A 12,227-nucleotide genomic window follows, 5' to 3' on the forward strand; every position below is an offset into this window, starting at 1 on the left:
ATCCTTGATATTGGTCTGTCCATCAGGTGCTTAGTTGCCACCATGGTCTTCTGATTGTCTTAACCTTTTTATCTTTGGTCCATAGGTCTGCTTTAATGCTGGTTACCTCTGCAAAGAAGGAAAGAAGGAAAAGACTGCCTTAAATCTCTGGAGGTTTGTGCAAAGAGGGGCAATGCAAGGGGCAGCTACAGAGGAAGATTGACAGGTGTTTTTGATCCAGTTGGGTGTCTTTGATTCACATGTCTTACTCTCTTTCAGATTTGCATACTGCTGCAGAACCCGTTGCTCATTTCCTGCAGGAGTATTAGGACTATTGGGGTAGGTGTGGATTGCACTGTGAATGGTCGGAAAAGACCTGAGAGCAGGAATCAAGCGACAGGAAACATCAGAAATAATTAGATACTTAAACAGAAAGAGATATTTGCATCAGGGATCAGGGTGTCTGCCTGTCAACCAAGCACTCAGACTTCATTTCTCCTGTATGTTTACTTATCCGTAGGATGGCCTGCTGTTTGCTTAAGGCTTAATACCACTGGAACAAAGCAAGGAGAGGAAAATTGCACCACAACAGTGCAGGTATGAGAATGGGTACAACTTTTGGGTAGGGTAGAGAAGACCAGCACAGGTCCAAGGGTGATTAGGGTCTGGTCTGAGGGCTCCTCAGCCTCTCCCATTGCCAAGATACTTTCCCACCATTTTCGCACCTGTGTTGTAGCAAGCAAAGCAATGTGACAGCTCTGGGGGTAAAGGGTGTGGGGTGAAATGAGGATAACAGAGAGACTTTCTGATAGCCTAACTCTCCCACGAAGCATTCAAGGTCCAGTCTCTGTGTGTGGGTCTTTGCATGGAGTGACACAGTTGGAAGAGACTCAAAGCCGCATGTCATTCTCAATTCCTAGATTGATCTCCACTGGCATCTCTGGTGGTGGTGGAATTGCTGCTAACCACCACCCTCAACAGGTGTGCACCCACCCGGGAACCATCCATCCTCTCCCAGCTTGGTTGTGCTTTTTCTTCACTCTGACTGTAGTATTGGCTGAGACTGGGATTGGAAAGGAGGCTGATTGACTGCTCGACTGGTGATTGACTATAACTTTTGTTTCCAACTGTATCACCTGAATCATCGAAAGATTAGAGTGTGAAGATAGAAAACTGTGACAGATCTGTGGTAGAGGCTGAGACTGGGATAGTGGTATTTAATCAGGACTCCTCTGTAACTTGTACTATGACTGGGGCTGAGATTGAGCCTGGTGTCCAGGCAAAGCCTGAAAAGAAGCCTGGAGAAGAAGTTGGGGGTGGGGCTGAGAGAGAGAATGAAGTCCCAATGGTGGTCAGACCCAAGGTTAGGACCCAGGCCACACCTGGGGCAAGGCCCAAAACTGAGTCCAAGGCTATGGCTGGGGCAAGGCCCAAAACCGAGTCCAAGGCAATGGCTGGGGCAAGGCCTAAAACTGAGTCTCAGGCAATGGCTGGGGCAAGACCCAAAGCTGAGTCCCAGACAATGGCTGGGGCAAGGCCCAAAACTGAATCCCAGGCAATGGCAGGGGCAAGACCCAAAACTGAAGCCAGGGCAGTAGGTGGGGCACGTCCTAAGACTGAAGCCAAGGCAATCCCTGGGGCAAGGCCCAAGGATGAAGCCCAGGCTTGGGCCCAGACTGAGTTTGGGGCTGAGGCAATGTCGCAAGCAGAGGGAGTGTCTCAGACCAATGCAGTAACCTGGCCACTGGTCAATACTGAGTCTGGGTCAGCTGCTAAACCTATGGCCCTATCTGTGGATAGGGAACTGGTCAGTGTAGATACTGAGACCTTTCCTGGCTCCCAGGTTCAGACAGGAATCCAACCCTGGTTTGGATCAGGGGAGGAAACTAATATGGGGTCTTGGTGCTATCCCAGGTCCAGGGCCAGAGAGGAGGCCTCTAATGAGTCTGGATTCTGGTCAGCAGATGAAACCTCTACAATGTCCTCTTTCTGGGCTGGAGAAGAGGCCAGTATCAGATCATGGCCTAGGGAAGAGGCCAATACCAGGTCCAGGCACAGGGCCAAACATCAGCCTAATCCTAGATCCAGGCCCAGATCCAAGCAAGAACCCTATATTGATTCCTGGTCTGGGTCTGAGGAAGAGTCTGGCAACCCATTCTGCTTGTGGGCTGGAGAAAATACCAATAATTTGTTCAGGCCCAGAGTCAGGGATGAGGCAAATATGAGGTCCAAGCTGAGGACAAAGAGAGAGGACTTTTTTGAATCTGAGTCTGAAGACGAGTACTATAAAGAGTCTTGGTTTTTGCCTGGAGAAGAGGCCAATAGTAGATTCAGGCCCAGAGACAATGAAGAGTCTAATACTGTCTTGAAGCCCAGGGCCCAGAAAGATGTTAATAACAGTGACAGGGTCAAACAAGAGCCCAGGTTTGAGGAGGAAGTCATTATTGGGTCCTGGTTCTGGGCAGAGAAAGAGGTCAGTGTGGAGGCTGGGGCTTCAGCCATTTGTGAATCTGAGCCAGGGGCTGAGGAGGGGGCCATTGGTGGATCCTTGTTCTGGGCGAAGGAAAAGTCCAGTTTGGGTGCTGTGGCCAGAGAAGAGACCAGGCCAGAGTCTGAAGAAGAGGCCATATTTGGGTCCTGGTTCTGGGACAGGGATGAGGCCTGCTTTGACTTAAATCCCCATCCTGTGTACAAGGCTAGCCCCAGGTTCAGAGATACAGCTGAGGAGGAAGTTAATGTATCATCCAGGCCCCAAACCTGGGAAGAGGTCACTGTTGAATTCAAACCTAGTCCTTGTCATGGGATTGGCTTCCCATCCCCAAGCCCCTTTAGAATTCCTGAAGAAGCAGCATCTGTATACTCTGAAATGTTTGAGGGAAAGCCCAAGAATGTGGAAGTTATCCCAGAAGGGGAAGAGCAGGAATCTTTGCTTCAGCCTGATCAGCCTGACCCTGAGTTCCCATTTCAATATGATCCGTCCTACCGGTCAGTCAGGGAAATTCGAGAGCATCTTAGAACCAGGGAGAGTGCAGAGCCAGAGAGTTGGTCCTGCAGCTGTATACAATGTGAGCTTAAAATTGGTCCTGAAGAGTTTGAAGAACTCCTTCTATTAATGGACAAAATTCGAGATCCTTTCATTCATGAAATATCTAAGATTGCAATGGGTATGAGGACTGCTTCTCAGTTTACCCGTGATTTCATTCGCGATTCAGGAGTTGTCTCACTTATTGAAACTTTGCTCAATTATCCTTCCTCCCGAGTTAGGACAAGTTTTTTGGAAAATATGATTCATATGGCTCCACCTTACCCAAATCTAAACATGATTGAGACATTCATATGTCAAGTGTGTGAGGAAACCCTTGCTCATAGCGTGGGTTCCCCTGAGCAGCTGCTTGGATTAAGGATGCTTAGACACCTCACTACAACTACAGACTATCACACACTGGTTGCCAATTATATGTCTGGGTTTCTCTCCTTATTAACCACAGGCAATGCAAGAACAAAGTTTCACGTTCTGAAAATGTTATTGAATTTGTCTGAAAATCCTGTGGTGGCAAAAAAACTATTCAGTGCCAAGGCTCTATCGATATTTGTGGGTCTCTTTAACATAGAGGAGACAAATGATAACATTCAAATTGTTATTAAAATGTTTCAGAATATCAGTAGTATTATAAAAAATGGAACAATGTCCTTAATTGATGATGATTTCAGTCTTGAGCCGCTTATTTCTGCATTCCATGAATTTGAGAAGTTAGCTGAGGAACTGCAAGTCCAAATAGACAATCAGAATGATCCTGAGGTGGGACAGCAAAGCTAATATGATTAACCACCTGCCTCTGATCAGCCTTATGTTCCCAAAGAACCCTGAGTAGTGCTTTGTTTTTCAGTCTGGTTTTATTTTGTAACTTATATTTTAATGCTGATGTTAACTTTGTCCAATTCTTGGTTTGAGCTGGATCATTTTGTGGATGCCAAATGACTATTAGTGCTGAAAAAAATTTGTTGATATTTGTCTTGCTGTCCGTTGCTGTATTTTTCAGTATTGAGCTTCCAATGAACTGAGCCGCCTGTGTAACCTACCCTGCTATTCATTGTTTAAACATATGGTTCTCTATTCAAGTCTGTGTTTTCAATAAAGTTCTGTGTGAAAAGTGGCAGAAGTGACCCTTCTTCAGTTTAAAATCCAGGTGTAGATACATTGTGCACAGTTACAAACATAGACAATGAGTAGTATGACATACATACCCTCATTGGAAAATCCCATTCCTGGAGCTTAAGAAGGAAGAGATTACTGTGGGCTGTGGTACTTGAGGAATGCTTCAGAGAAGAGGCACGCACTTAAATTTGGTCACTGAAAAGTAGGATAAGACAACCCATTAGGTCATTCTTGGAAGTGAGCAGTGGCGGTATAAAGAAAAGTGTGTAATTGGAAAATTTGTTCCAGTAGTATGGATATAAACTGTCTGCCTGGAATAGGTGAGACAAGTTTAGTGAGGGATGCAGTTGGAATGAGGCCACTTTGGAGAACTAAGTTGGCCAAATCTGCACATTTTGCAACATAAAGTACAGGTGTTACTCAGTGCCACCTGAAGAGTGAAAGAGTAGAACAGCACACCAATTAAATGGAGTCAGGAATAAGCTTTCCTTTGTGATCCTAATCCAAGGAAAGTATTAAGGAAATACCACGCAGCTATCAAAAATGATCTATTTATTGGCATAAAATGACACTGATGCTTTTATATCTGGTGTAATAGAGAAGACTGTGACATCATCTGTGGAAAATTAGATCCATTTTTAAAAACCTGTGTGTAAATAGACACAATTTCTGTACACTTTCAATATGACTTTCTAAGAAACTTCATATATTCCATAATCTGGAAGAAAATACACTATGCTAAAAAAAGTTTTCAGTGACAGACATTGGGGAGATACAAAAATTAATTAGACAAGGATTTTGTCTTTTAATATGCTTACATCTAGTGCCTCGAGTTGTAGGTGGACATGTTGGAAAGGATACAGTTATGCAAATGAATATATGTTAAAAAGAATTTTTTAGAGATAAACTCATTTAGAAAAGTTGAAAAGGAATGAGACTTCAGAAAGATTAGCTTATTAAATGTTTTAAAGAAAAGTAAAATTACCAAGGTTGCTAAGTTTATACTAGTTTCTTGTACAAAGATGGCAGCCTTTTTACATGACTGTTGCATTTGAAAGATCATGACGTTTCCTTTTGGAGTAACAACAAAGTTCCAGAAGTAGATAGTGGTAATGATTGCACAGCATTGTGCATGTACTTAATGCCAGTGAATTGTACACTTTAAAATGGTAAGCTTTGTGTTATGTGTGTTTTCCACAGTAATAAGTAAAAACATCTTACCATACCTTAAGACAAGAATTGCGGAAGTCAGGGATAGAGTTGATTTGGAGAGGGAATACAGGTTTATGGTTAATATCATATGTTTTATTATTTTTAGATATGGTGAAATGTTATTTCTGTTTTGTCTGAGGATGCTGTTAATTTTTGAAAAGGTAAAATTATGATTTGTAAATTAGAAATGAACACCTGGAAGTTTTTTTTCAACACAATTAACAACTGCTAAGATTATGAGAATGGTTGAAGGAGATGTGTATATACAATATACACAATATAATAATATAAACATGTATATTAAATTTCATACACACGTAGAAAATTAATAAATGTTAGTATAACATTGCTGGATCAAGTACAAAACTGATTGATATCTTAAGGGCGATAAATTGAAACCACTTATGTTATCTGTTCCACTGGACATAAATCATTTCCATATCTATTGGACAAAATACCTACAAGTTAACGTAAGTCTCTTAGGGTTGAAAACTTGCTCTATCAACAGAAAGTGAAGCCCAGCACTGCACTGAACTAGTATCCAGTAACCTATGTTGTCTTTACCCAATTTTTGTATAATTTTTCTGACAGTGCAACCTGCTTTCCCCCCCAACCCGATTCTAGTCTGCAAGGTTTATGGAAGTAGGGCAAAGTGGCAGTTGTGCTTCCATTCACAAACCACAAGTGCTAACAGATCATCCTGGTGGTGGAAATTGGAGATTGAATGTTTGTTTTGGCTATCAATATTTTTCAAGACAGATCCTGTGTGTGTTTTAATACGTCACCCGAGTTTTGCACAGAATACTGAAAGTCAGTTGGTCTCCAAACTCCTCATGGGGTGTTCCTCACCAGCCTTGTGCTCCTACAGAGCAAGGCCCAGGCTTAGGGCTGGAAGCTTTGGCTCCGAATCCAGCCTTCCTTTCAGCTATCTTCACCCCATCAGGAGCTTCAGATTGTTCTAGCAAGCAGCCCAACCTCAGAAGCAGAAGACTCTGCCTTGCGTGCTGCTGGGCTGCGGCGGACTTGCCGAGTGCGCTGTCACGTGGGGCTAACTGTGGGTCACGTGACCGCACTCTCACTTGGACCGGCATAGAGGTGTGTCGCGCTGAAAAGGGACAGGAAAGACTTTCACCTGACGCTTGACAGACGGCCGTGAGAGGAGTGGTAGGACGTGATGGTGGGTGCGTAGGTGGGTGTTTCTCCATGCTGCACTAGCCTGAAAGCTAATCCCTCAGGCGCCCAGAATTATGGCCTTTGTTGGCGGAGGACACAATCCCTCAGCCAATCGCGAACGTCTTAGCTGGGGTCTGTTTTTGCCCAGGAGCTCAAGAGGCAGGAAATCAGCCTGCGGGAGGCATACGTGGAGGGAAGCATCGGCCGCTGCTAGAGGAGGTGGGCTCGAGGCCGGATATTGGCATCCGTGGGAGGTGGTGGTGGAGACTAGATCTGGGTAGAGGAAGTGTCTCGGAGCCTCGCGCTCCCTCCTGCCTTTTGAAAGTCCCTACCCCACCCCCGTCTCCTCGTCCAGCACTGCGGGACTCTGTTTCTCTGTGTGGGTGGGAGAGGTGGACACGTGGAAGCAGTTGGTTTCAGGGGAGCCCAGAGAGAGGAAATGGTGAAGTGACAATTTGTGAACACCGGTGGCCCTGGGTCAGGAAACGCAGGTGTGAGGATAGGAACTGTGAGCTACACTCCCTTCCTCCCACCTAGTTGGCCCTCACTCTCTACTGTTTGTCTTTTCCAGACTGTGAGACCAGCTCATAATTGGGGGAGTGGGGAGATCCAAGGCTCCAGCTGCCTGGAGATGCAAGAGAGGAATGAACCCCAATCTGGGCAGCTCTGGGGAAGGGGAGCTAACAGACTCAGGAGGAGGGAATCTGGATGCTTTGGGCCCTTCACATAGGATTTCTCTTTGGGATACTGCCAAGCTTCTCAACTCCCAAGATGATTCCTGGACCTGAGCTCCAGGCAGCAGCTCCCTCCCATCTAGGAACTCAAAAGCTGATACTCCATCGAGGCTCCCTCCTGCTACTGTGCTGGGCCTCAGAATAGGGTTTTTCTGGGAACCACCTATGGAAACTGTTTTATGGATGGTCTCATGTGTCCGCTCTGAAGACACTTCCTTCTCTTCCTTGTGTTTTGCTCTCTGTCCACTTCTTAGGGCTTGTTCCTTTGGTCTTATCCTAGGTAGCAGCCTTTGGTAAGCCCTCGTCCTCTTTCTAACTGAATTATCCCCACTCCCCCTACCCACCTCTCTCCCCTGACCCTGGCATCCACTGGATACCAAGGCAGTTTAAGAAAGTGCCACTAAGAAGTAATGAATTTTCCTAAGCCCACTCATATCCTTATTTTTATATTCACTATAGAGTTGAAACTATGCAGTAATACTACTTCAGGCCCTCCTGTTTATATTTAAAAGCTGGAATTGAGCAGTGGGCATGTGGGTAAAATTAGAGATTGAAGCCTTAGGACTACCTCCTCCTCTCTTACCCCCTGCCTCCTTTGTATTATCCTCCTCCCTCCACTCTCCAGAATTCTGGTAATATAAGTATCGGGACCAATGTGTAGGTTGTGGCCTTTCCCCTCAAGCTTTGTTGTCTTGTCTGTGTCGTTTTAGAGTTTGACAAACACCTCAAACATCATGTGGTATAAGAAAAAATATATCTAACCTTTGTCCCTGGGTCCTGGCACAGGGCCTGAAAAAACCTTGGAATTTCTTGAGCCCTGGGAGTATATTTGTTATGCTAATGAACGGGCTGTGGTGGGTCCCTAGTTAGCTTCTGTTTTTGAGGATGTGGGCTGGTCACTAGAAGGACCAACCACGTGATTAGAGTTGGAGCTTTAGGCCAGCAGGAACTCCAGAGAAGGAAGGAGGGCTGGATTTGGGGTTCGATCACGTGAACAGCCGTGCCTATGTCATGAAACCCCAGTGAAAACTCTTCCGGGTTGGCAGACCCTTCGAGACCTTGTCCTATGTATATCCTTTCTAATAAAACTACAATTCTACATATAGCACTTTTAGTGTGTTCTAGTAAATTATCAAACCTGAGGGGGTTGTGGGAACCCCTGAATTTATAACTGGTCAGTCAGAAGTATAGGTGGTCCCCCAAGTCTTGTAACTGACATCTGATCTCAAGTGGGGGCAGTATTATTGGGGACTGCACCCTTAAACCTGTGGAGTCTGATGCTAACTCCAGGTAGTTGGTGTCAAAGAACTGATGTCGGAATAACAGTGTCACACATCCTTATTTTTAGCAGCCACCCCTAGATTAATATCTGTAAACTGACCTTTGATCCTATGCATCATGCATAAGCAAGTTAAAATAAAGGAGGCAGAGCCTACCAGTGTATTATGGGTGAAAAAAGCAGCATATGTTTTTGTGGCATGCGTCTACAATTTAGATGATTTTTAAAGTTCTCTCTATATTTTTTCCTTATCAGAGCTCCCTCAGCCTGTATTTCCTGTTGGGGGTACTGCATTTATATTTGGGGAACTTCACACTGCGGTCTGGAGAGATACCTCTAAGTCCCACATGCATCCCAGGGCAGATGCTTAACTAACTCACGCCTGTGGGTTTTTTCAGTCTCAGCCAAAGGACTGGGTAAGTGTGGGGTGTGTGTGTCCATGCATGAAGATGATTATCTCTGTTCTGATCACTCCTTGAGTAGCACTTGTAAGGGCCAAGATCATCCCTCAGTTTTTTCCTGGGAGTGTAGTTGAAGTAAATACCTCAACACTCATATGGCCCTTTTGTTTCTGCCCCCTTTCTGGATAAATATTATGGGCTATCTCATGTAATAAATATCAGGGCCCATTCAGATGTCATTTGACCTACAGTGTTGCTGCCTGGGGATAAAATTAGAGTGAATTTGTCTCTGTCCAATCATGAATGAAAGAAGGGTATCTTACAGCACAGCTGACCCTCTACTCTGCCCCCAATTTCAAAAAAGCAGCCTTCAGTGGGATCTCGTCTATAAAATACTACCAGGTCCCCAATGGAGGGTTTCAAGGCCCTGTACTTTCCCATACAATTCTACCTTTCCATCTCCATTTCCAACACATTCTTCCAAATCAGGGCCAGGACTAGAATGAGATAAAGATACAATTTAAGGAGGCACTCACTCGTGCCTCACCCAGTCCAAGCCCTGCTCCACTTTGCCTGCACTCAAGCCACATGGGACTATCTGCTATTTCCCAACCCAACTATACTCTGTGCTTTACTACTTTTGTGCATTTCTCCAGCTGTTCCCTCAATCTTCAATGCCCTCATGCCCTTTCTCTGCCTGTAGGAAACAGTCATCCTTTTAGGCTCAGCTCAAATGCTAGCCTGTTTGAAGTCTTTCTGATACTCTCACCCTTACTCGTTGCCCCTTGGTAGGAAGTAATGCCTCCATACTATGTACTTACACAGTATTTTATTCACCACTATTTTAGCATTTGTTTCTTTATATCATGCACTGGAGCCTTTTTTATGAATAAGACAGAACTAGGGTTGAGGGCCAGGTAGCATAGAGGAAGAAACTTGGACTCTGAAAGTGTGAATCAGACCCCAGTCAGTCTGACCTCAATGCCTGAGCCTTTTACTACTTTTCATAGTACAGTCGTCCTTCTGTATCCAGGGGGGATTGGCTCCAGGACCATCCAGAGATACAAAAATCCACAGATGCTCAAGTCCCTTATATAAAATGGCATATTATTTGCACATAACCTGTGCGCATCTCCCCATATACTTTATTTTATTATTATTATTTTTTAAACATCTTTATTTTATTTTTTTTTTGGCTGCACTGGGTCTTCCTTGCAGCACACAGGCTCTTCGTTGCAGCACATGGGCTTCTCTCTGGTTGTGACGCATGGGCTTAGTTGCCTGGTAACGTGGGATCTTAGTTCCCCAACCAGGGATCGAACCCGCATCCCCTGCATTGGAAGTTGGACCCTTAACCACTGGACCACCAGGGAAGTCCCCTCCCCATATACTTTAAGTCATCTCTAGATTACTTACAATACCTAATACAATGTAAATTCTGCGTACATGTTGTAAATACAATGCCAATGCTACACAAATAGTTGCCAGTGTGTGTCAAATTAAAGTTTTGATTTCTGGAACTTTCTGGAGTTCTTTGATTCAAATATTTTTTATCCCTGGTTGGTTGAATCTGTGGATGCAGAACCCAGGATATGGAAGGGTGACTGTACTTATTGTTAATATCAAGATTTAATGAGTGCTTTATAAGTGCCAGACACTCTTCTAAGGGTTCTAAATATATTAACTTATTTAATCCTCAAAACAACTGTATAGAGTAGATGCTGTTATTGTCTCTGTTCTAATGAGGAAGCTGAGGCACAGACTGGTAACTTGGCAAGCTCAGTTAGCAGAGCTTGATTTGATTAGCAGAGGAGCTGTGATTCAAACCTTTGTAGTTTGAATCTGGAGCTGGCATGTGTTGCCACTACACTACATCTATTGGGTTGGCCAAAAAGTTTGTTCAAACTTTTTGGCCAGCCCAATATATCCCTCTAGTGCTAATTATCACTAAAAGCTGCCATCATCACCATGACTATCTTCATCATCAGATTTTCTCCTCCTTACAGCTTGTAGCAAAGTATTTTATTCATCATAAAGAAACTTGAACCTGAGTGTTGCTAGACTCCCTGTCCGTTATCCCCTTCTACCTGTGAATCAGCATACTCCAGATTTTCCTTCCTTCCCAACTTAATGGTTCATCATGGGCCATCATTTTTACTACTCGCCTACCTCATCCTCTAGCGCCTGGCTCCACTGTCCTGGCAAAATCTCAGCTCTTGATAAATCCCAAATATCCACCTCTTTCTATACCTGTGTTGCTTAGTACAGTGCACCTGGGGAAAGTTAACCAAAACTTTCTGGCTGTTGACACTATGAATTTATCTTTCTCAACCTCAGTACAGTCCTCTGGATAGAAAGCAGATAACCTTTGATATCTTTACACTATGGATATTTCACATGGGTGCACTTCCACACAATGACTCTCTGAATTGAAACTAGGCTTATCTATAAGCTCACATTTTTAATGTACCTCTGAACCCCCTAGATAAGTAAGGTTTAGGTTTTCTGCCTGAAGCTTTCCTTTTCAATCTAAAACGGAAGCCAATCACAGTTGTCAGACCTCTAGCAATGATTAGGCAAGATGTTCAGAATCTACAGTTTTCCTTTCACATGTAAACATGAGTTCTGCCACTGGTTTTAAGAGGTAGGGCTTACTGACAGACAAAAGTCAGGAACTATTACTCACTGAAGCGTTGTTTTGTGCCTGAGCATACATAACATTTAGGATTGTTCTATATAACAAGGAATTCAACTAAAACTAACTTAATAAGGAAATTTATTATCCACAGATCAGAAGTACTGAGGCAGAGAAGTCTTAGTGATTGTTTGATTCGGCTAAGGACTCAGCTTTTATCCATCTCTTTCTTCTGCCATTCATAATATCAACTTCCATCCTAAGGCTGGAAACTTGATGGCTGCAAGGAGTTAAGCAAATTTCCAAGGAAGAAAAGGAGATACCTTTACTAATGGCCTTGTCTTATGAGTGAGGACACTTTCCTCAGAAATCCTTCTGCAATCTTCTCTACATGTCTCACTGAGCAGAGTTACATCACCAGCCATTCCTGAACCAGAGTACCAAGGGGATGAATTATCCTTAGACCAAGCAGACTCACCTCTGGAATTTGGATCAGCATCCCTGTGGCACATCACTATAAGGAGAAGGGAGGCATACTTATGTAAGAGTGATGTTCTTTTGGTAAAGGGTTATGTTAAGCAACACAGTATATACAAAGCACCAGGTTACAGTAAGAAAGAGCACAGTGGCGATGTCTTAGCAATCATGACCTCTAAAA

At 44.0% G+C, this 12,227-nt stretch overlaps 2 protein-coding genes across 6 annotated transcripts in view; both read left to right on the forward strand.

Moving 5' to 3' along the window:
• The first annotated feature begins 519 nt into the window (after positions 1-519).
• Positions 520-12,227, forward strand: part of GPRASP3 (G protein-coupled receptor associated sorting protein family member 3) — a 21,812-nt gene continuing 10,104 nt past the window's right edge. Inside the window, exons 1-2 of one of the 5 annotated variants that reach the window (XM_028482496.2) lie at positions 6,438-6,524; positions 8,789-8,949. The gene's annotated coding sequence lies outside the window, so the exon portion shown is untranslated. Of the gene's footprint in view, positions 577-6,437; positions 6,537-8,788; positions 8,950-12,227 lie in introns of those variants that run through there. The other 4 variants (XM_028482497.2, XM_007120195.4, XM_024117431.2 and 1 more) reach the window with 4 other exon arrangements.
• Positions 912-4,136, forward strand: GPRASP2 (G protein-coupled receptor associated sorting protein 2). The gene has a single exon (XM_028482495.2). It carries the CDS (start codon positions 1,226-1,228, stop codon positions 3,794-3,796), a length of 2,571 nt encoding a protein of 856 aa, XP_028338296.1. The 5' UTR covers positions 912-1,225; the 3' UTR covers positions 3,797-4,136.

The sequence above is a fragment of the Physeter macrocephalus genome, chromosome 21 (assembly GCF_002837175.3).
Source record: "Physeter macrocephalus isolate SW-GA chromosome 21, ASM283717v5, whole genome shotgun sequence".
Taxonomy (NCBI): Eukaryota; Metazoa; Chordata; class Mammalia; order Artiodactyla; family Physeteridae; genus Physeter; species Physeter macrocephalus.

Coding starts and splice junctions, on each gene's coding strand:
- GPRASP2 (XM_028482495.2), top strand. CDS start 1,226: ATGACTGGGGCTGAGATTGAGCCTGGTGTCCAGGCAAAGCCTGAAAAG.